This window comes from Zootermopsis nevadensis, unplaced genomic scaffold (assembly GCF_977971745.1).
Source record: "Zootermopsis nevadensis isolate Lab colony 2312 unplaced genomic scaffold, Znev_1.0 Znev_ptg000003l, whole genome shotgun sequence".
NCBI classification, from domain to species: Eukaryota; Metazoa; Arthropoda; class Insecta; order Blattodea; family Termopsidae; genus Zootermopsis; species Zootermopsis nevadensis.
Window position 1 is genome coordinate 9,567,589 of NW_028259135.1, and position 25,681 is coordinate 9,593,269.

At 40.7% G+C, this 25,681-nt stretch overlaps 1 protein-coding gene across 1 annotated transcript in view; it reads left to right on the top strand.

The window, feature by feature from the left end:
* LOC110838648 (uncharacterized) overlaps positions 1-25,681 on the top strand; it is a 108,279-nt gene that overhangs the window by 52,523 nt on the left and 30,075 nt on the right. Inside the window, 1 exon segment of the mRNA XM_022082017.2 lies at positions 15,966-16,776. Within this exon segment, the coding sequence (XP_021937709.2) occupies positions 15,990-16,776 (787 nt within the window). The 5' untranslated portion in view covers positions 15,966-15,989.

A 25,681-nucleotide genomic window follows, 5' to 3' on the forward strand; every position in this document is an offset into this window, starting at 1 on the left:
GACTTTAGTCGGGCAAGTAATGGACGAGGCGTGAAATAGATGAGAAATGTGTATAGGCCTTTAAAGGGAAGGCACCACAAGGAAGACATAGCCTTATTTGGGAAGATAATATTAAAACGATTGTTTAGTGAGCCTTGAAATGGTTACAGCTGTCTCACTTTCTGTACCAGTTGTGGGTTTTTTGAACATGGTTATGACTTAACTCATTACTTTAAAGACTTTAAATTTTCACTAGCGGATTATTTTACTGCGTTTAATCCACTATTTTTTCATCAACAAAATTAAATACAGTACATAATGCGTATATAGCAACCGTTATTTGCATCAAAGATGTGCAGAAATATCGTAAAAAGTGAATGAAACTGGTTTTGATCGTTTTCGGTCAAAACATGTAGTTCAGTATTAACGAACACTCGTTAAACAGTGAAAATTGTGTGAAAAAGTGGGAATGACGATAAATTCAAGAACATACGAACAACAGATCGGCGTGCTAGTGTACAGATTTACGAGGAAAGATGCGCTTTACGAATGTCGCCCAGTGTTATTAGGAAAACGTCGACTTGGAATACCAAGAAAGAGAAGGAAGGATTAAAACTAACATGAAACTCGGGAATATTGGTTGTGCGCATTGAAGGCGGATATATCTGCATTTGAATCGAGTGAACCGCTGGGGTTTGGCATCGGGTGGCCCTGCTATTGGAGATTTGGGAGATACAGCCCCGTGATATGACGTCGAAATATATGTGCTCACAGCAGTTGGGCCCATTCCCTGTTGCCCTATCCACCGACCTCCTCCGAAGTCGTGAGTACAGCTGAATCGATTCTCCGCAGCGAGTTTGCGGCCCTTAACCCCCCCCCCCCCCCACACACACACGCAAGAAGTTAGCATCCACTTCCCTTCGTCGACGGTCACTGCCCACAAAATGCGTCAGAGAAACCAAACTACAGAAATATATTTCGATTTTCAGATAGGAGGTGCAAAACAGGGTTCTTAATGAGAAACTGATAGTCGCTTAGCTAGTAAATATATTTACAGCCCTTTCTAAAAGGAACTGGTCCCTGTCCTAGCCAGGCGAATCCAGTTCACGCTACCTTTTCTTCATATCAATTTTAATATTATCCTCCCATCTACCTCTAATCTCTGGAGTGATCTCATACCTCCAGGCTACCCAACTAGATTTTGTACGTGTTTTTCATTTCCCCATGTAAGCTACATGTCCCACCAATCCAACCCCCCCCCCCCCCGATTTGATCATCCTAATAATATCTGGTGACAGACAAAAATCACGGAGGTCTTCATTACGCAGTTTTTTAGGATCTATTACGTCCAGATATTCACGTCAACACCCTTTTCTGAGATATCCTCAATCTCTTTTCTTCCCTTAACGTGGCTGACCGAGTTCCACACCCATACAAGGCGAGGCAAGACGGAGGTCTTGTCGAGGCTAAAAGCTCGCTAGAAATAAAGACTCAAACCTCCAGGTACATGCCAAATCAGAGGCAAAACCTTCAACTAAGGACTGAGGTGACGGCTTGCTGGCTGGACGTGCCTTCCGCACCCATTGAGTTATTTACTGTGTTCTTAAGTTTCCTAGACGCATTACATCAGGAGACTTTAGAACAACATCCATGGACAACATTTGTTTTCTGACAGGAACGCGTTGTATGGAGGGTGTAAAGACACAGAGGTGACCAAAAGAAAATAGTGACAAATGACTGCTGTTTCGTACCGGACACGGGACGGGCAATTCGCGATTCGCTTCCGAGTTCCTCAGTTAGCTTAGTTCCTTTGCCATGAAATTGCATTTTTCTCTCAGCCCGCCCGTCCGTCTGTCTTCTGTAAGCCCGCCCCCTTCAGGAAGGTATCCAAAGCAACAAGTTTAGTTTTTACACCGCGTTGCATCGGAGATACGAGTTTTTGTTCTGGCGGGCGAACGTGGCCTGGCTTCCGCACTTCTGCTTCGTGGCCCGAAGGAACTCGTTTCCAGTGTAAGCGATAATTATTGTACACGTGGACTCAGAAGAAGGGCTTTAATTGAAGTGAGGACTTCAAGACGAACGTTGTACTCTATAATATTATTCTTTTATAATTCTTTACATACTTTCATATTAAGTTGGACCTGAGATTCTCACAGCTGAGCATAAATCATCATCAGGTCGTTAATCGCTGACAGAAAATATGTCTTCCTGTTATAGATTATATTCTGTTCTGCAGAAATTACTTCAAACACAATAAATACTAACGAAACGCGGTGACAGTGGCTTTCGAAAACAAATGAGAAGAGTTTGAATTTTCAGGAGTAATCAAAAAAGGAAAATAAGCATCTAATAAAAGGTGAATATAAAAATGTTCCGTTCACTGAGATTCCATACGCCTAGTATCTGGTATACGATAGCTTTTCAAAATAATATCTGTGCCCCTGGAGTGCGTCATCCCTCTTGTTCAAGCAGCTAGACGGGACAGTATATCATCAGGGCGCATTCTCTGAGGACCTAAATTATGCCGGGGAAAAGAGATGAAGGGGTGGATTATCCAGGTAGGGAATCTCACCCCAAGGTACTTCACTAACTGGAACGAAAATTGTGACGTTGTTACGGAGGGAACAGGTAAATTATATTACCAGCCCACGCTGTCTGAAGGGATGCGTATCCACAGGGACAGGCAGCGTCGCGGCGGACGTGAATATAACGACGCATTGTACCGAGGGAGAGTCGCGGTTCTAAAACTATTGCTAATTATTTTTAAAAAAAAAACAGAACTTACATCATACGGTCATTAATTAAAAATAACGATAACTTTAAAAGGCTGTACTGTTCACCAAATGATATCACGATGTTTAAATCAAAGTTTATAAGATGGGCGGGGCATTTAGCGCGTATGGGGATACGAGAGATATATACAAAATTTTGGGTGAGAAACCTGACGGAAAAAGGCCACTCTGAACACCTAGACATATTTATTTATTTAGTGTTCTGTCTGACGACAGGTCCATATGAACAGGATCCTTCCATCCTTTTCTCAGACTGGTACCTGTTCATATACGTTCTTGGCAGATGATCCAGAAGTGGTTTGCCATTGCCTTCTTCTGTGTGTGAATGGAGTAATTGTTGGGATGCCACGGAGAAACCGGGGAAGCCCCCGGAGGAAAACTCCGTGTTGCCTAGACCACGGCCTTGCCCAACACAAGTTATAAATTCGGGCACCGCCGGGAATCGAACCCGAGACCCCAGGATTACAAAGCCAGCGTTCTAACCGCTAGACCACCGTGGCTATACCTAGACATATTTTATTTTATTTAGTGTTCTGTCTGACGACAGGTCCATACGAACAGGATCCTTCCATCCTTTTCTCGGACTGGGACCTGTTCATATACGTTCTTGGCAGATGATCCAGAAGTGGTTTGCCATTGCCTTCTTCTGTGTGTGAATGGAGTAATTGTTGGGATGCCACGGAGAAACCCGGGGAAGCCCCCGGAGGAAAACTCCGTGTTGCCTAGACCACGGCCTTGCCCAACACAAGTTATAAATCTGATCGCCATCGGGAATTGAACCCGGGACCCCAGGATTACAAGCCCAGCGTTCTAACCGTTAGACCACCGTGTCGGTACCTAGACATATATAAGAAGATAATATTAAAATTGTTCTTAAAACATTGTGTTTAGGATGTGGATTGGATTCGTCTGGCTCCAGATAAGGGCCGACGACTCGCTGTTTGAACACGGTAATAAACCTTCGGTAACCATAAATTGTTTTAACCGTTTCTTATGTCTCCCAAGCGTGCTAATGTCCCGTCCATCTTATCCTCCTAAATTTGTTCAGCCAAGTAATATTTGGCAAAGAGAAAAAATTATGAAACTCGTCTTTATTCACCCTTACATTTTGTTCTGTTCTCACGGCCACCATGTTGGTAATATCGAAGACGAGATATAATGACTTCAAATCATTCTGTTCTGTCAGTATAATGAGAAAATTATTGTCTTCGTATTTGGATTAGTAGTGTGATAGTTCAGACCTTCTGAGTTAAATATTTTAGTTTTTGTTAGTTCCAATTTTTCCCGCACTCAGGACAAGGCTCAGCATCTGAGCCATGATGGAGCGCTGAACGTAGAGACTGAGTGACGTCACATCCTGTCCCTGTTGATACTCACCGCACGTATTTGAATGTGCCATGTCACGTCTGCTTTTGGAACATGGCTTTTCAAATTGTGTCTATCAACAGTGTGACCGTCAGCATTAAATATTCCAAATTGTTGCAGCTTGTAGTGACGTAACAATTTGATAAATATCCCAGATTAACCCAGTGGTAACTATATGTACCGGCCTGCTTCAGTTATCAACAACTGTGTAGTTTGTATTTGTGTGTTTTCGTATGATTCTCAGAATAAACAGCGATTATTTCCTTAAACAGCGTTAACCACTTGACCTTCGTAATGGTGTGGCGTTGTGTTTTCTTTGCGGTACGAACTGAGTTTTTAAATATTATTCAGACGAACTGTCTTAAACTTCCAAATTAAGCACTTCAGCATTTTCTAATATACAACTCAAAATTTCCGTCGTTTCTGCCAATTATTGCCCTAACGTCTTCACTTTTACTTTATCCTTACCAGAAGGACGAGCGGGCATTGCCTGGGAACCTTCTAACTATAAGACACCCTTTCTCTCCCCCCCCCTCATAAATCGAAGTATCTCTCACTTTTCCCCCTACCAATTTTCTCTTTGCAAATTCTACTCTTCTGCTATCCTTCATATCTCTCTCTCTTTTTCGGCTTCAGAGGGTTAAGTAGCCCGCTAGCTGCATTAAAAATACAGATCTGTGAGGTATCTACTGCGTTACAGTTTTGTTTTTAAAGTGGATCAAACTTTCTTCTTCAACTGCATGGTTTAAATAACCTTCTCCATCATCACGGAAAATAATTTCTGAATGGATCCTTCTGTCTTCTTCTGGGTCTACCATGCTTATTCTTTCCTCCTTGTTTATTGTGTATTATGCGTTTTTGAAGAATCCTAATTAGTATAAGTATCAAATATCATTACCGTCTGTGGGACGCTGCCCTGCAAATAAGATACGAGGTGCGATCGGAAAGTTTCAAGACTGTGTCAATAGAGGGCGAACCGGATGTAGTACGAGCTTCTGCCGCTAGGGGGTGCGGCCTACATTCATAGTGAATCAGTGTGCCAGCCGGCATCATCGAATTAGCATTTGTTTCTTAGTTACGGGCGTTTTGGTAGTGCATTACACAGACCCTCCTGCGATTTCGGAATGGCGTGTGCATCAAATTTTGCTAAAGACTCGCCAAAACGGCTACGGAAACCTATGAAATGCTAAAGCAAGCATTTGGGGAGTCCGCAATGGGTCGTGCACAAACTTTTGTGTGGCATTCACGTTTTAAAAATGGCCGAACCTCTGTCGATGATGACGAGCGTTCTGGACGACCATCTTCGAGCACAACGCCCGAAAATGTTACGAAGATTCGGCAGGCCATTCACGAAGATCGACGTCGTACCATCAACGACTTGTGTGACATTGTTGGGATAGGCTATGGGACCTGTCAGCTGATTCTAAAGGAAGAACTCCACATGCGACGCATCCTGTCTGAGGACCAGAAGCAGAATCGACTTCTCGTTTGTCAGGAGCTCAAAGATCTTGCAAGAACCGACCCCAACTTCCTTTCTAAGCTCCGTGTGACTTCTTCCTCTTCCCAAAGATGAAAATTCAGCAAAAGGGAAGGAGATTTGAGACGATAGAAGAGATTCAGGCAGAATCGCAGATGGTGCTTGACAAGCTGACAAAGAAAGATTTCCAGGGATGCTTCCAGGCTTGGCAGCGGCGCTGGGATCGTTGTGTTCACTCCCAGGGTAACTACTTCGAGGGTGATGGATGAATTTAATACCTGAGATAAGTGTACGGGTTTTTATAGGCGCAGTCTAGAAACTTTCCGATCGCACCTCGTACTTATGCGGATTTACTGTTTTCGTGGAAAGGGGCGGATGGTGTAGCAAGTCATAAAGAATTTAGAAGCTGCTTCTATAAACACGTTAAATGTCAATTGCGTCACTCAAATTTATTTCTCCACTCGTCTTTCAAGTGTTGTGACTCCACGTTCCTAAAATAAAGATTTAACAAATGCCGATCAAACACTTCGTTCATCGAATCATAATATTAATTCAAATTTCGAATGTCTAATTTAAAATTATTACTTCAGTAGACGCGGTTGTAATTTTTGAGTCTTGCTACTAGTTAAATTAAACCGATACGGGGCTGGGGGCTCATTAATTATGATATTTGAGCCTGTCTTATCGAGATGAGAACTTCCCAAAGAACAAACTTAAGATTAGAACATAAGATAGCGGACCGACGAGGATCCTGACGAAATGAATAACTAATAATTAATACGGAAATGAGGGGAATTCTGCATAGGGAATATTTGTTTAATTAAGAAACTCAGTCTGGAGTTAATTTCTGCTATTGATGAACTGAAGTCAAGAAGATGCTATATGCTGTTTCTGGTTACAAAGGACTGCATTAATTGAGATTTTAAGTTCTTCCTGTGGTTAAGTTGCTGATGTCGGACTTATGGGTTATAGCATCGTGCGTACTTGTACGCAGATAAGGTATCTAACATATTCAACCCTGAAGAAGGAGGCAATATGTATGAAGCTACTTATCACAATTTCCGAGTGTGACGGTTTTGGGGGTGGGGGGAGAACTCGATCTGACCAGATAGACATTTATACCGCAGTGCTAACCGCTTCATCGTATTCTTTACATCGTGAGACTTCCCACAGGCGATTGTGTGGAAATTCGTGGGAGAGAGATTTTGTGCCCGAGCGTGGAACAAATCGAACTCAGCTATTGAGATGGTAAGGAAGCGATTTCTCTAAGGATCGAACTTGGAAGCAGTGGATTGGTTTACGGCCCCCCCCCCTTTACTCTCACCTTTCTGTATAAGCTTCTCTTTCTATGAGTAAGAATTGAAATGTCGCAAACCGCTCAGTGTGTGTTTGCGTGCGTGCGTGCGTGCAATACTCTATTGATCTAGGGTGACCGGTCTTTATTCTACCTTATACTTTCGTCTGTTCCTCTTCCTACTATTTATCGTCTCTCTCTCTACGTGATTTCTGTTGTTTATCTGTGATTCTCTTACCTCAGATTACACTGCATTATGCATTATCCAAAAACTGTGCAGGTTTTGACAAGTATTTTTATACTAACCCGATTATATTTTGTTTTAATCCTGTATCAGTACAATTATTATAATTATTTATATTCGACGTAAAACTGATTAAATGTTTTTTTTCTGTATTGCTGAAATTGAGCGTCTTCATTCCTCCTACGGATAAAATCCAAAATGAATTTCGTCTAAAAATTATATATCTTATGATTATTGTGATTATCTCTTATTCGTTTAGATTTTGCAACACACGCAAAATATTGTAAGAAGAAAATTATGGACATGTCAGTATAAGTATTCATTATTTTAGAAATGTTAACTCGCATAAACTGGGCCCTTCGTTGGCTGTACGACTTTTTTTTAATGAATCTCCTAAGTTCATTTTCCTGTCCACAAATTTTCCGAGTCAGCTCAGTATATTCGGCATCTTTACGTCATATCTCTCAAGATTCACTTTAATAATATCTTCATACACTTCTTTGTCAGATGATGGAGGCAGGAGGGGCCACCGAAACGTCGGTATACTCCTACCAGAATACACGGCGCTGCACCTCTAAGGTCACGTGATTATCGTCTGATCTTTTTTCGTTGTACTTCGACTGTACCAAATGGGTTCAGAAGGCTAAGCAGTTCTGAAACGTGCCGAGCCGTGTTTCCTATTTCCGTTTCAGAGCGAACTGTCCGTGTTATCTTAATACGGGGAAGAAATTTTGACCGGAATTTTCCGTGGGGATCAACGGGTGTTGACGTTGTATCTCGGCCCCTTGATGCGGTTCTGTTCGACCACAGAATGACTTTGTGTTAAGACACGCGAAGCTACTGAGGGTCTCTGATCCTCAGTCGCCATTTCTCGTGATATCCATTGCTAATTGAGATCTGACACCGTCTGCGTATAACGGCTGCTACCAGAACTTTGAACCTAAGAGGATTGTGTTAATAGTTTATACTAAAATGGATTAATTGAACCACGGTATATATTCTGAGATCTAAATTGGATCCTGCGCACATATCAGGACGTAAACGGACGCCGAAACTTTGTGAATAATTTGAACGTGAAAGGGTAAATAATTAAGTGGACAAATTAAAAATAAGTCTAAAATACTGTATACTAATTAAAAATTGTATTAATGATTAAATTAAGAGCAAATAAATTTGAAGAATGTTTTCTTTCATTCTGCTCACAATATTTTGTCTTCACATTTCTAACGTTAATGACGTAAATATTGAAGTTTATTTGCATTACTGGTTATAGGTGTTGTTTTGTATGGGTGGTAAGGGAATAACACAGAGCAGATATAGAACAGAGGAGAATATTTCGATCCAAAATCGAAGAAATGGCAAGTTACTGACCTAGACGTAGATGGGAGGTTAATATTAAAAGTGATCTTAAAAAAATGAATTGTAGAGCGTGGACTGGATTCTTCTGGTTCAAGATGGAGACATGAATGAACTGTTTTGGAAAAAAAGAAAAAAATAACTCATAAAAATTACGACGGAGGCGAACAGCTACAATTATGGAAGGTGATTTGAAGTGCACATTTCAAAAGCTGCAATTATAATTTTGATGTGTGTCGAGCTAAGAACGGGGTTAAAACAATAAGAGATACGTTTTTGATGAAAAGAACTAATGTTCTGTTACTTCATTGTCATAATTCGTTTTGTCGCTGTCACTTCCTGTTTAATAAGCACTCTTACGTATGTTCTAAATACCGGAATTATTAAGTAGAAACCATGCATGTGCCCTGATTTGACTGAATTACCCTTTGTATTAAATATTAAATTCCCTGCCATATCTATTCCACCGAGGTTTTATTCTGTTTCTCAGCAGATAGGTTAGATCAAAGTACTTGTCAGTTCTGTGTTCCCGAAATTCAGCCTGTGACAGGCGCTTCTAAATCATGCATAAGCCTTCTTCTTCTATTGTCTAATATCACCGCGCGCTTTGTTTTGTGTGCGTGGCTGTGGCGTCGTGTTATGATTATGATTATTATGATGCGGGGCGTCGCTTTGATCTCGTGTCGAGTCGTCGTCCAGTTGCAGTAGCGTTTGTTCGGATGTGTTTCCGCACGAAACGTGACATACATCGTTTCAAAACGTAACCTGCGTTTGAAGACTTATGCCATTTTTGGCTTACGAACACTCAGCACAGTTTACTGATACTACAGAATGTCTCAAAAACATGTATACACACAAGATTAATATTCCGTGTTATAATGTGTATTTATATATTTTTTGAGGCAATCTGTATATTCCTGTGCACTGTTTCTATCAGTGGAGAGGTCGTATACCTGAAATGTGTCACACGTGACCTCAAATGTTCATATGTCCGCCGACGAGGATGTTACCCGTAAAACTCTGTACATCAAACAAATTTTGTGCAATTACAAAGCGAATTTTTGAAGGAATTGAGTCCGGCCGACCGATGAGCTCGCTTCACGGTTGGGTTTTACAGAGGACACGCTGTATATTTCACTAGCACATTACAAATCATTATGTTTCCCTTGTTCTCGAGCGATTTTGTGCTAAGGCAATGTCCTACGTAAGGGATAAGAAGCGAGCTGTGCGAGCTGCGTAAGCAGCATGCGGTGTCATATGACATAAGGGAATCGCTTGTTGTGTCCTACGTGAGAGAAACACACGGCCTTCCTGCGCATGCCCCTTCCCTGTACTGCACAGTCAGAGCTTCCTTGCGCATGCGCCTTACTGGCCAGCGCAGCGACCTGCCCGAAAATATCAAAATATTTGATCTTGGATTTTGGTCGCCGACCGCTTCGCTGTAACCTAGGACAGCGCCACACAAACAGCCAGTTTGATATTTCCGCTTCACCCACGCAACTCGCACCGCTCGCATTTAATCGCTCACGTAGGACACCGGGTAAGTGTTTTGCCTTATTGAAACACATTTTGTCTTCGTACTTGCAGGCATCCATAAGCCCCCCCCCCCCCCCGGCCAATGGTTAGTACTCCAGCGCCTGTTTTATATAATTTCTTTATCTTTATTCATTAGGCGTGTTTATACGGTCATGACGGTAGCCTGCAAGCTTACAAATAATATCTACTGTGTATTTTATTTGTTGTCTAGTCTAGTATCATCTGAAAATGATGACAAAAGCGTTAGTTGTGTTGATGCTCGTTTGGGTTTTGGCGCCGAGCACACCCGTTGGTAGACGACGCCGTTTTGGAGAGTCTTATCGTCTCCATCTTCAGGGCTGAAGATAGAGGCAGTATTTTCCTCCGATACATGAACATCCACCACTGAGTCTACCCGCCGCCATCAACCCCACCGCTGTAAAAAAACCCCCTCAAATCTCACTTATTCGCCTCGCTTCAATATTTCAAAGCTAAAAGCTTTTCGATATCACACTGAATCTCGGTCCCCTCCCCCGCCTTGCTTCTTCGCCCTTCTCCTCGAGTAATTATGATCGGGATGGCCGACCGCTCCCGTAGTAAGTGGCTGGCAAATGAGCGGCTGTACGCGAGGTCCGCCTTTCATTCGTTAAGCTGATTGAGACGTCGAGATAATGACAACATCGCGTGAGCCCCCCCTGAAGTAAACCAAGAAAATTCTACGAAAACTGACTCTGGCAGTTCAGCGACGTTCTGTTTAACCCCAACCCCCCTCCCCCCACCCCAGTCAAGGCGCGCCCGTATTTTAAGCCCTCTAGAACGCAGTCTCATCGGAAACTAATTGAAACCAAAATATCGCCCGAGACACAGGCTAAGTAGGATGAAAATATAATTTATAGAAGCAATAATTTATTTTTAATCTTGAATAACACCGGAAGCTGTCACATTTTAATGAAGGGGGAAAAAATACAACCTCTATTCCTAGTGATTCTAATGAAAGGTGAACATAATTTACAATTCGTTCTTTTCGTAAAAAAAATTATCAGCGATCTGTGCATATCTGTCGGTCTACCAGTTCGTCCCATCATTAAGTTTCATTTAGCTTAATCGAATTCATTTATAATCTCATCTATTCACCACTTTATAGGGCATTTACTTCCATATACCCGAGACAGACTCTGTCCCTAAGGTACATAGTGCATCAGCTATTTCCGAAATACATTTTGTTTTTAATATATTATATACATTATATATTTTTTGTGAGGTATTTTTTTAATATTATTATATTACTATTATCTTAAAGATACACGCACAAAACAATGAAAATTCTCAGAGGCATGAGAATGCGATGTTTCAAGACTATACTTTCTTTTCCTACCTCTTCCATTTCTTTATCTCTTTCCCTTCTTTTCCACCGAGTTCCTCCTTTGCTCCACTTTACAGCCCTCGTATCTCACATTTCAGTTTTAAATTAAATGGCTTCTCCTTCTCTCCGTCCGTTTTTGTCCGCATTCTTCTTTCTTCAGACTGTTTCTCTCTCTCCCTCCGAATCTACATCCAATTTCTCTTTTCCCTGTCTGTCTCTTAGACCTTCTTCTTCTTCTTCTTCTTCTTCTTCTTCTTCTTCCAATCCGTCTCTCGCTTCTATGCCGTGAATATTTCTCTTTGATGCTTCGGCGTCTCCCACAATTTCGCGAGAAGCCAAATTATAAGCCGGAAATGCCGCAAAATAAATTTCGTTCGAATGTACATATTTCAGCTGCGACCATGTTTCAAATCTGGGAATCGAGAAAGGAATTTTACCTGGCACAGCCTCCCCCCCCCCCCCTCACTCTCTTCCTTTGAGAGAGGAACAAATGATGGGCGCTTTGCGTGATGTTATTTACCTGTTTTCGAATCCACTCTTATTTCTTGACAAAAGACGTCTCACTCCGAGGGCAACCTCCCCCTTCCCCTTCCCTAACCCCGCTCTGACTCCACAAGAATAAAATAAACTCGCCGGATTGCGTGTTTGCGTGAAATACGGAATCGTTTGAGCAGTGAATCAGCTGATAACTTGACTGTAAATTTCCGTTGTTGGTTTTTTTTTTTCGCAGGCCTCCTCGAACGCAAGGCGCCATGTTTTTGTGCTGTTATATAAATGAAGTTTCCACCTGGTTTAATTATATTACAAAGCCTTGGAGCGGCACATAATTAATTACACCAGATTTGAGGTGCCCAGGGCGGTGAAGGTATTTGTGAACATCCTAACGCCGTGTAGATTTGTAGATACATACCAACGTTTCGGAGCGACATAATGCTTCCATCTTCAGGACTTCAGTCATGAACCAAACGTCGCAGCCTATCGGTTATCACTCCTACTTCATATTCGGTAGGGTTTTTTTCTCGAATCTCGGCCCGGTGACTGGTTTTCTTGACTGAGGCTTTACGTGATTTTCCTCAGTCCCTCCAGGAAAATGCCTTGACAGTGCCTGAAATCAGACAACGACCATTTATTTCTGTATTATTCCAATTCATTATTCATTAATGACCCTGTTATTTGACGCTATATCGTCTATACCAGTGGTATTCAACCTGGGGTACGCGTACCCCCGGGCGTACGCGAAGACATCTTAGGGGGTTTGTGAAATTTAAAAAAATATTATTTTATGATAAACACTGTATAATCAGTAATGTGATTTATTTAATTTATTTTAGATGTAGATTATATACTATGTATAACTTGAATTATACACCGACAACTTTGGGGGTACAAAGTTGAAGAGAAATTATATCTGAGGGGTACGCGAATAAAAAAGGTTGAATACCACTGGTCTATGCTACTGGCAGCGTTGTTAAGTAAACAAATTAATATTCAGCCCTGAATATGGAGACAGTATGTTCCTCTGAAATGTTTGTATCTCAACCATTTGGTCACATATGGCGCTGTTGCTCTCAAAGGAGCCCGTCTCATGAATTTCGCTGTAGTAGCGGTTCTGTGACGTCACCAGAGTCGCATTATCGATTCGACTCCTTGAAAAAGCGAGCGTCACAGCGAGTCATGGCCCGAAGTACATCCTGTCAAGACCCACCTTTCCTTTAAGAAACCATGACATGCTTTTATTTCTTCCCGATGGGTTGTAGTTAATAAATGTCTCGCCAGGGAGCGTCTAACTCTACGCGATCGACAGAACCAGTTCTTTGCTATGCTTCTGACCGATCCGGATCTATCTGAAACCAAAAATCTTTATTAGACGTTAACAGGTGTGTATTTCAATTATATATTGGGTTTCTGGTTTTGAACCCCAATCTGTCTTCAAAGTTTCATGAAATAAACGTAGTTCAGACGCTGAATACTTCAGCTAATTGGAGACGTCTGTGTCTTAACTATCGGATATGGAAGAAATTAAGCAAGCCGATACGAATATATTTCAGAATAGATTAGATTCTTATCAGTCACCTTCAAAATGCGTGTTAGAAAGATAAAAACGTCCAAGTGTTTCTAAACAACTACTGCCTTCTTCAGAGTTAAAATAATTAACATTTAACGCTGACAGGTTGGTTCGCTGACTCACTCAGTTCTTGGATGATGATTATGAAGATAAGCAGGTGCTTATTAAGTGATGATAGATCATTGCTGAAGAAGAACAAATGTGTGGTGATATATTTCGTAGCAAGCTTTTTTAATCTCGTCTTTGGTGGGGACTACACAAGTTGACTTTGATGATTAATGTATTTATGAAGTTAAAAGGGAGACATTTCATTTAAATTTTGTAAAATAGCTCGATGTACAACTTCAAAGTAAAGCCTTTAATATACGCTAACAACGTATCTTTTGAAATGTAAACCCACGTTTATCTTTCGTTTGTGAAATCGCAATTACATCGACGAATTTTCTTCAACTAACACAAATTCATGGTGGACGTTTTTACAGAATGTCAGAAAATACAAAAAAAAAAAAAAAAAACAAATTCCGGAACGACAAATGAAATTGTCACTTGAACATTCCCGAATAGATTAAGAGAACTTTACTGTTGTCAGTTTACAGCCTTTTTTGTTTACCCATTTTGTATCTCGGTGTGGTCCAAAATTTTTCTTCTCTTCGCTGAAGAATACTTCACCCTTAGGACTCAAAGGACAAAAAATTCCTACTAATAATATATTTTTTACAAATAATCAGAAATCGTATATAAGGAAGCTGCTCTAAACACGGTTATAACATTTCTCGTTCCTTTAAAAGGCAGAGAATTTATTGACTAGCCTAGCGACTATCAGCTTCGCAGGGCTCAGCTCCAGAAATGAAAATGTTTGTTATAGTAAAATGTTATAGCACCTCTTTGTTATTCAAACAACGATAAGACACACACAGGCCTTAACTGATAACACTGACTTACAATGTACGAAACAAACTTTGAATTTCGCTTACTTGTTAATTCGTGTTCTAAATACGGAAGGAGGTAAGAACCTTTTTTTTCCTGTTATTTCATCAGTGGCGCTGACGTGTCATATCCTCACCAAGACTTTAGTTTTGAACCCTGACTTTTATTAGTTTAATCGCCTTAATTACCAGCAGCTTTGTTGGTCTGTTGGTTCCTTTGACTTGCCCTTTCTATCCCGCGTCCATTTCTTTCGAGTTCTTTGAAAAGAAATTCCCTTTGATTATGTAATTTAACGATGTTCTCCCATGCCCGTAATGTTTTAAGCTAATCTTCCTTAGTGAATAATCTAGATTATCTGTACTCGTAATTAGCCACGTTTATCTTACGTTCATTTCATTATCTATCTGATAATCTTACTGCACCAACATGTCTTAGAAACCTCATTTCCTTAATTTAATGCCCTACATTTATCAGAATCGCAGACCGTCAGACACCGCCATTGTTATATGGTTTACAGGGCATTATATAACATTTAATTAAACCTCTTTATGTATTTTGTTTGCTTTGAATTTGCGCCAGAAAATATGTCTGAGGTAGTTAGGTAGCTGCAGGCTCTTAGATGTATCGCAAAATTCCATCGCTTACAAACACATTAACTTGTAAAATTTCAATATACAAGCATTGTTGTACGTTTGGTAGTGTTCTAATATTTTTCTTCTTGCAATAAAATGTAAGCTATTTTAACCCTCTGAAGCCAAAGCTCGTCTAAGTAATATTTAAACATGCATTTCTTACCGCAAACAAAACACTCTTATATCTCTTTGACAACAATGAACTGGTTATAAATCGCTGTTTCTATCTTCTACTATAAAAATTTGTGATTTTTCGTCTATCAAAAAATGACGTCATCAAACAATGTCACGTTAATATTTGTTTACTGGGCATTGTAGTACCAACACAACAATGCCGAGCAAACAAATTATATGAGTAAGACACTAAACTAACCCCCCCCCCCGAACTCAGGATTTTAAAACGCAATCAACCCTCCGAAGGGGGGTTGATTGCGTTGGTCAAGTGTTTTAACCCCCCATTCTGGGGGTTGGTTTAGTTTCATACTCAAGATATTAAAAAGCAACCAACACCCTTGAAGGGGGGTTGGTTGCGTTTTAAAAACTTGACCAACCCCCCGAGGAGCTCCGAAAGGAGCGCTCTGCTCTAGTGTTTAGAAAATTGTAGGGAGTCCAATCATGATTTGTTCGGAATTATTGATTGTTTAAACAGGCCGTACATACAGTTACCACTGGATTTTAAAGGATAACAATGATTATAAAATATGTTTTAAAAAGAATTAAGGTGGGAGGAGATACAGTTAACTCAGATATCAATAACAGGATAACACATGGTAAAAATGTCACTATATATCCTTTGGCGATTATTAAATGATAAGATGTTAAATGTTTTAGCACCAAAATGACCTCTACTGCCACTTAATTGATGGTTTTATGTCAGTGGACTCAGCCAAGTTTCTGCGCAGTCACGACTCGGCGGCACCCATAAAATAACACGACTGTATGCATCTCTGTTGCAGGTAGAGGTTTCGTCGTGCGCCACAATGATACCAGAAGGCCGTGGCAGCTCTGGGTCCCCTTCGACTCCGCCCTACAGCGAGTACCATCACCAGCACCCTTACCAGCAAGCATACCACCAACCCTCGTACAAACACCCCCCACATTCTCACCACACCCACCACCCCACACCCCCTTCACCCCCATCGTCACCATCATCAGCATCCTCGACCAGAGGCTGCTGTAATCTCCGGCGAGGGATCTGTTGCAACAACGGAAATAGTCGTCCGCGGCGGAGAAGAGGCTCGTCCTGGTGCTGTTGCTGTTTCTGCCCTTCGTCAGTTCTATCTTCGGCTTTTTCGAGCCTTGGAGTTTGCGTCCTTGTCGTAGGATACACCCTCCTAGGCGCGTTTACATTCATGGCACTCGAAGGCGGGTTTAAAGACACGTCACATCTTAGTTCGAGTAATTTAGGCACTTCGTCAGGCAGTTCTTCCACGTCGTCGTCTTCGGCATCGAATTCTAAATCGATTAGTGACAAATCAGTAGTATTAGGTGAAGAAATACGTTCGAGAACTGTCGAGAAACTGTGGAGTATAACAGAGGACCTGAACATTCTTTATAAGGACAATTGGACGCGTCTAGCTGCTCAGGAAGTTCTAAAGTTTCAAGACACGCTCGTGAGGAATCTTAGAGTTTATGGCGGCGGTGGTGTGATAATCAAGACCGGCAGTGGTGCCGCCAACGGCGGATCGATATACTACAACCACCAGCACCACAGGTGGTCATTTTCGTCCTCCTTCCTGTACTCTCTGACTCTCATCACAACAATTGGTAAGCTCACTTTTATTCCGTAAATAACTCCTTCAATTATACCTAGATCTGTCTTATATTTACAATAATCAAACATTTTAAGGGTGTTTTTCTTTCGGTAAATGCATACATGTCTGTGTGATGGTTATTTTGTTGAAAAACTCTGCTTCAATTTTAAACTTGTTATCACAGACTCGTTGTCGACAATGAGGTTCCGTACCTGAGTGGTTATTTCTATTAGCAATCCTCTGACTTGTGATCATGTTGGCTAATTTATGCAGAAGATGTAAATGAGAATTTAGAAGTGGTTTAATGAAAAGAACGGTGAATAGTACAGACCAACTGACTCATTTACTCGCTGTGTTTGTGGATGAAGAAATTCTTTTGATAGTCGAATGCTACTCGGTTTGACAATGAATAGCCCACTTTGTTTATGGAACCCGAAGGTTCGTCACCGCGTTCTCAAAAGCCAGCCACCGAACTCTTGTCCTGAGCTAGCTGCATCTAGTTCGATCCATCGATTTCAATCTGTCGTAAGTCCCATCTTAGGTACAACTTAACTTTATCATTAATTCGATTAGAGACATCTGCTCAACAATTCCGATTGGATTTAGTTAAAGTTAAACAATTATTATTGTTACACTTCAAAAGGAAAATTCAGATAACGTGCGATTTATCTATTTGGTTGTTGTGAACATTTTCTGATGAGGGATTTTGAGCCTTATTGGATGATGTTTATGAATATGTGTGTTTTTTATGCTAGTAAGCGATTTCAAGCCAAATGGGATAATACCTATGACTGTTTGTTCATTGTTTTACATGTTTCCGTCAGTCTTAACGAGCGATTTCATAATTTCGTGTTGTACTGTTATAAAACAATAATAAAATTAAGCCTATGGCATGGACAGGAAACAGATCACGTGTTTGCTGTTTTTGACATCTGTTTTAAAGGGTCAGCGGAATTTTACAGCTCACTTCGACAGCAGATCTAATTTATGCAAATTCGTTTTAGTGTAATGTAATCAGTTTAAATGAGTTGTGTTGTGTGAAACCACAGTTGTTAACTGAGAGTTTGCGCTGTTCCTACTAATCCTTTGACTTTTAAGTCGCGGTGAAATCGTAAATTGTATTGGATTTGTGTATCGGTTTCGATTTGTTTTGCATTATTTAAGCAACAGAAGTAAAACATTTCACTAGAGTTTATTGATTCAGGGATGTAATACAAAAACAGCACGTCACATCCGTACCCAATGGGAAACGCTGATGTCCACTCATTATGATATCAGTACCAATGTGTAACATGTTTAGGTGTGTTGTCACAGAATAAATGTGTGATGTTTTGATGACGTTCTGGCATGTAATCTTCTCCTTGAAGATGGACATAGTAAGAATCTCCGAAACTTCGGAAATACAGCTTACATCCTACGTGTTGTCGTCTCCCAGAACCAGTTCGAACAATCATGAAAGCACTGATTATGATCGCAACAATTAGCTCCAGTCTCATTAACAGCTGTTTGCCTACCTAACCTAACTTTTTTTTTCCCGGCGTGCGGACGTTGTTCTTATATGTTATTAGTTACTTCATATGGATGAGGTCTACAATCGATACATATCGACGCCATAATGTCCCACGAATTCAGCGTCGCGATATCATTTGTGTTTTGCAATTCCAAGCTTGAAATTCATAAAAACATTCGAATACGAAATCGCGGGAGTCTGAAAATTCGCTGTTGGCCCTCGATGCATTGTTTAGAACGTTAAAAGGGAATGTTCTAGCCACTTCTCAGAGCATGTACCAGCAGACCCACTGTGAAATAAATGAACCTGCTTGCAATCCTCTGAGAGATTCGCCCTTTTCCTCTCACACCAGGATTTCTGCTCCTCATTTATTCCAAAATGGCTCCTTCCCAATGGTGAATGCTTTTGAACACGATAATGAACATTGTCTCCGTAAAGAGAGTGGATTATCTTGACCAACTAAGCCATCAACTGCTTCTCAATAGGGATTCTAATCCATGTATTTAGAGTACTGATTCCATGATCATTACTTTTCGCATTATTTAAAGGCGTTTCGGCGTTAATGTTTGCACCATGTACGTGTAATATGTGATAATAGTGTACAGAGCACCCGTTTATTCTCATTTCAACACGTTGAAGCCAGAAACTTATTCATGTAATATCTAAGAATTCAGTCCGTACCTCAAAGTGAACACAACTCGTCTCTATGACAACGATCAGTACTTTAAAGCTGTTTAGGGAAATAATAGCTGTTCATTCTGAGATTTATACGAAATACACAAATACACTGTAGGCGAAACGTGTTGTTATTTGTTGTTGAAGCAGGTGAGAGTTCCCACTTTGCTTTAGACGTAGTAAAACTTAGCCCTGTATATACTGAAAGACCCTGAATGAAACATTTGTAGGCAGGAAAATAGGGCAAAGGCTTTCTCAATGAACCGTTCATTAGCACCCCCCTCCCGGCCGAAAAATAAACACATAGAACAGTCGTCCCATGAGGCCTTTGTATGTGTTTAGCGCCGGAGGGGGGGGGGATTACTTTAAAAATACAAGCGTGGTCATTACACTAAACACTATATTGAACAAACTCACTGAAAACCCTTTCCCATCTCGGTTTTTTAAACCACAGTTTGCGAACTCTATGTTAGACGTCGGAGGGTTTAAGCAAGGGGACAGAACCATTTCAAGGCCCACAGAAGATGGTGGCATCCCCCAGTCGCCACGTCAGCTAGCCGGCACGTCATGCCACGCCCAGCATGGGACATCTCGCATGACATTCATATAGGCCTTAATTGGAAGACCCAACCCTCATGCTTAACCCTTTAAATCCGAGAGGTAACTATACTTACCGCCTCTTTAATAGTCCGTAAATCTCCATTTTGTATAATTAGTTTTGTATAATTCTCACTGTAAACAGCGATTATTTCCTTAAACAGCGTTAACCAGCTGATCTTTGTAACGGTGAAGTGTTGTGTTTTCTTCGAGGTACGGACTGAATTCTGAAATATTATGTACTTGAACAACGTTAACCAGTCGATCTTTGAAAAGGTGAAGAGTTGTGTTTTCTTCGCGGTAAGGACTGAATTATTACATATTGCCTGGGGACCTTCGTATCGTCGAATCAAATTTATGCTCCCCCATTTATGCAGTAGTGCTTATCGGTACCCCCACCACTTCCTCTCTCTCTCTCTCTCTCTCTCTCTCTCTCTCTCCCTCTCCCTCCCCTTCTCTTCTTCGGATGAATTTAAGGCGGTAAATTTTGATGACTTTAAATAGGGAGTACTTCTCGTTCAGCCCTCCCTATTAAATTTATCAAAATTTACCCCTTTACAGCGGATGCAGCTAAATTATTTGCTTATCTCTCCAAATTATGGCTTCAACATTTTCTAATAAGCTGTTCAAAATTTCCGTCGTCTGTGCTAGCAAAAACTGTCCCTAATTATCGCCCTAACGACTTCACTCTTACTCTATCATTACCAGAAGGACGACGAGCGGGCATTGCCTGGGGACCTTACAAAAAACTAATGCGTTTTTGCGAGTTTAATTTCTTTCTCTCTAATTTTCGACTGTATGACTGTCATTTGTCGCATGCAAACTCACATTGCAATCAAAAAACGTAGTACAGGTGACGAAGAATTATTTTCCATACTGTGACGCAATTTCTAATGCTAGGAAGAATCAGCGACTGGATTCGACGTGGGGACAACAGCGACAGATTGCTCGTAGGAATGAAACTGAGGTTCGTATGGAAATAGCGCTCCAATGTTGTGGCCGTGCTTGCTACTGATCCTATGGCACACATAGAACGAGAGCGTGCTATAACCCCACATAGATCGATTGGGGCCTGGAGCTTCGCCCCCAGCCTCTGAATAAAACCCAGCTCATAACCCCTCCGTCCCTTGCAGTGGCAACAGGACGAGAGAGTTTCCTCAGGGACCGTCGCAGTTGCTTTATGCCAAAGGTTCTGCCGTGAATTTTGTTGTGAAGGCATTACCCGCTCATGAAGTATGGAAAATCGCAGAAATGTATTTTATGTTCGAAGTCGCGTGTGATGTTTCGTTGATATTGTGCACGTAATTCTTGGGGACTGTGAGGACCCATCGCCAGATTCACATCTTCCTAGTCGCTTTACGTCTTCAAAGCGTCAGTGGATTAAAGTCTAGACAGTTTATTTCTTGTATAACAGATGTAGTAAACCGCTGTTGCTCTTTTACGTGAAACATGTCCGTTCATAGTTCTCTGCTTCGTCCCTTTTTCCCTAAGAGAAAATACGCGGTTTCAAATACATAAAGTTATTATGAAGCCTTTGTTTTGTCATTAGGCAACCACAGACTGTTTAATATATGAAGCGATTTGTGGCAAACGCTGTTTACTAGGCAACTACGCCCGGTGTAATGCATAAAGGGATCTGTCTGAAATTTACTAGACTTAACACCGCGCAGCGCTACGGATGTAAATAATAGAAAAGGTTTGTGGGCTTCTATTTTCGCGACGCTGTACAAGCTATGGACGTTATTCTAATTAAGCTGAAATAAGAAGATAATTATGTATGAGGATGAGGAGGTCTTCGGAGTAATAAGGGCCTATTTCGAAGGATAACGTGAGAAGATTACGTAAGAGACCACTCGGCTACTTTATTCGGCAGTTAGCGTAGTTCTGTAAACACGCGTTTAATTCTTAGATTGTGTAATAAACTTGTCTAAACTGAAGAACTCATTACGTAGATTGAACTGTGTTGAATATTATGAATTATGATAAAGTAAGGATCTGAAAGTAGGCGGTCATTGTTTATTTGAAATTTGGGACTAATTTTGCAGTATTTTTATTGATATATTGAGTAAAACCACGAAAAACATGTCAGTATATCCAGTAACTCGGCCAAAATCGAAACCGGTTACAGAGTACAATTCCAGGGTGTTACCGCCACATTAACCTGGCCGGTTTGTGCTATAAAGCCAGCAGCCACGTCACAGAGCGTAATGTTTGTCGTGTGATGGCGTTAAATAATAAATATAGATATTAATGTGCGTACGTACGTGTGAGAAATGCGCAATGTTACAAGTGTGTGAGTTGTACCTCCGGTAATCTCTTTAAGTTTGCTCGTTTCATCTTCATGATTAGTTTTCTCGAGATAAACTTGGCAGAAGTTGTGTAAATCAAGAGGGGCTAGGTCGAGGGTGAGAATGAGGGTTGCGGGAGACGACTGGAGCTTGCGAGAGGCAATTAATACTCAGCCCCCCCCCCACCCCTCAAATAGGCGGAATTAGTGTCGGTGTTTCTGCAGCGCCTTTGTGTGTGAGCTGTGTGAAACTGTCGCATGAGGTCAAACCAATGCACGGGCAAAAGTAATCAAGCGTGTAATGGATTCCTGTGGAAGTGTTACTTAATGCTGTTGTAAAAGCAGATTATGAGCTCACCGGTGTTTAAAAGTTTAAACGCCTTTTTCTGTGTTTTATATGTTAAGTTCCGTTCTCAGGGAAGTCCCACATTTTAGGCGCCGTGTTGACGACTTCACTTGGTTCATTTTTCCTTAAAGTTACCCAGAAGAAAATTAGGGCTTTCCAAGATTCTAAATTTTGAATTGTCATAGTAAATAAGCAAATAAGGCACGGCCCACTTGTGATATCAGGTATACGGGTAAGCATGGGGATAATATTAAAATTTAACTCAGAAAAATAATAATAATGTAAAGAAATAACAATGTCGATTGTGAATTCACGTTTTTCAGTGAATGCTAAAGCACAGATTAAGCATATACAGCGTTAACTAATATGTACCACCTTACTTAGCGTTAACTAACTCTGTATTTTGCCCACAGATTGTATTTATGTGTTTCGTACAATTCTCAGAATAAACATCGATTATTTCCCTAAACAGCGTTAACCAGTTGATCTTTGTAATGGTGAAGTGTGGTGTTTTCTTCGCGGTACGGACTGAATTCTTAAATAATATTTGAACGAGCTCAACTTCAAAGGGTTAATTGGCGTTATGTTCTGTAGTATTTTCTTGAACGGCGTTAACCAGTTGATCTTTGTAATGGTGAAGAGTTGTGTTTTCTTCGCGGTGCGGACTGAATTCTTAAATAATATTTGAACGAGCTCAACTTCAAAGGGTTAATTGGCGTTATGTTCTGTAGTATTTTCTTGAACGGTGTTAACCAGTTGATCTTTGTAATGGTGAAGAGTTGTGTTTTCTTCGCGGTGCGGACTGAATCCTTAAATGTCATTCAGACTTGCTTCGGCTTCAAAAGGAGCAATTAGCTCCTCTTCAAATATTGCTGGTTGTGATCCAATTGCAGACGTGTCAAGATGGATGTCGAACTAGGAAGATGAATTTCGATGCTTTGCTCTGTCTTCCGGATCATCCGGCCAACAGGCGGAGTGATTCTCACACTGAGTTTAGGTTAATTAAACGTCACGTAGAAGTGTTCGAGGCTGAAACCTCGCTGCTTCGTTTCATCAACTGTTCCTGTTAGGAATAAATGCCGTATATTATCCTAAGAGTAGAAACTTAACGCTCTTTGAAGTGGGGATACAGAAGGAGAAGGCGTGGCGCTCTAGAGAGTTAATAAAAATCACAGTAGCTGAAGACGCGAAGATCCGTGGGGCGCGGCACATTATCACCTACAGAAATCCTCGCAATTGAATTTTTAATGAGTTTCGTTGTTATTCTGTTGTACAAACTTTCTACAATTGAGAGTTTTGTATAAGATAATTCTATTATCTTTTGTTCCGTTTAATTAGTGTAATTTATTTTAAAATTTCAGTACTGCTGAGTCATGGCTGCCTCCTTCCCTACTCGGTTTATTTTCGTGTTAAATGTTTTTGCGCCAGAAGTAGTGGCAGCACTGTAGTGTCTGGTTCTGACGTGTAATGGGAACGAAATGAGTTTAGTCTCGATACCAAAACTGCTTAATTCCATCTTGCGAAGACTTCGGACTTATACCAAGTTGATTTTAACGCTGAAATTAATTATTTGATCAATATTTAACACTATTCCCCATCTGGAAAAAGTTATTTAAAAAACAAGTAACATTTTGTGAAAATCAGTTACATGTTAATTCATTAAGCGATTCGACTCTCACTGTTACTAGATTTTATATGAATGTATCGCTAAAGTATCGATTGAAGTTAGTTTTCTGAGTTTATCATCGAATTCACAATTTTCAACATGTTTAGATTATGTAAGAAACATGTATTAAGGAAAGTGGGAGGCGTTTTCTAATCAACGAAGTTTTATTGTTGTTTAGAACACCAGACCTTCATTGCTACTGCGTTATAAGATTTGTGCTTTCAGATCAACAAGATTATTCTGTGATTGCGTCAACTAAATAATTTATAAAATATCTAGAGACATAGTTTTGAATGTTATTAATAATAATCGAGTTGTTGCCAGTTCTACTTCGCATTTTGGAAGGTTCGGGGTTCAAATCTCGACGTGGAGACCGGTTATCATGAGGGCAAGGTTTCGGTAGTATTCTTCAATCTGTACATTCAAATACTGAATTAACGCCTCAAAAACAGGCTATAATGGAATCTCTCTGCATCCTTCGGGTTCACATATCTATCGCTCGATACTATTAGATACTGTAACTTCAGGGGTTGAAAAATGTTGTTGAATAACATCCCAAACTTTCCGTGCGGTTTCTAGGTAGCTCTGCTTTAAGGTTATAACAACTGTGACGAAATATAAAAAGTCACGCCCGCTATTTTTTCTATAGCATTTTTCTCTCTCTCCTTCTAAGGGACTTCCGCCATTATAGAAATCATTGAACTCCGATAAAATCATCATTCGAGAGAGAACGCTTTGCTTCGTTCAAAAGATTTTTTATCTCTTCTCACACACACACACACAAGAACGCACGCAGGCACATTTCAGTCTTGAATCAAATGGGGATCTGCCTCTATTGTCATGAGAGTGCCATAAATGTATTCCTTCCTCGCAGAACAAGTAACCTACCCCATTTCTTCCCCGTAAGCTGACAGTACGGTCGGGTACAAAGAAATTTCTGTCGTATACGTTGCCCTAAAGTTCATTACTGTGTCCGCAAGAGCCCGCCACTGGTCACTATCCTGAACCAGATTAATCCAGCTGACACCCCCAAACCAAATTTCCTGAAGATCCAATTTTATATCATTTTCCCCTGAGGCCAAATTACGTACTAAATTTCCAAATTATAGGTTCATAATTTTCTAATAAACAATTCAAAACTCCCGTCGTCTCTGCTAGCAAACTGTCACTAATTATCGTCCTAACGTCTTCACTCTTATTTCACTTTATCCTTACCAGAAGGACGAGCGGGCAATGCCTGGGAACCTTCTAACTATAAGATGCTCTTTCTCCCCTCCCCCCCTCAGAAATCGAAGTATCTCTCACTTTTCCCCCTACCAATTTTCTCTTTGCAAATTCTACTCTTCTGCTATCCTTCATCCCTCTCTCTCTCTACTTCAAAAGGATTACAAATTCTTCAGTAAACTGGCAATAAATTCCTCTGTGTTTGCTCTGTGGCTTTGTTATCTGTCAGTGAATACTGTACTTTGACGCTCCAATATAAATTGTATTTCTAGCGTTGAATTAACCGTACAGGAAACGTTAGTTTGTCAGAATTGCCCAGGAAATTTTGACAGGAAAACGTTGGGTCGGTGCACAGAAATTGTATCTGTGCTGACAAGCGCACATCGTGATTTGACGAGCGCCGAGTGGCGTGCCGATGTACAAATCCGTCTTTCGTTTGTTTGAGGTGAGTTAATTAATGAAAACCAGTTGCGATAATTGTCAGCCTCAGGAGACACGCGGCTCACACGTTGCTTATCGAGGCGGATGCTGTCACACCTTCCCTAGGTTCACACCCGTGTCAACATTGGCATCAATTAATTACAAGATTATCTTAATTAGAAAAGAAGGCCTA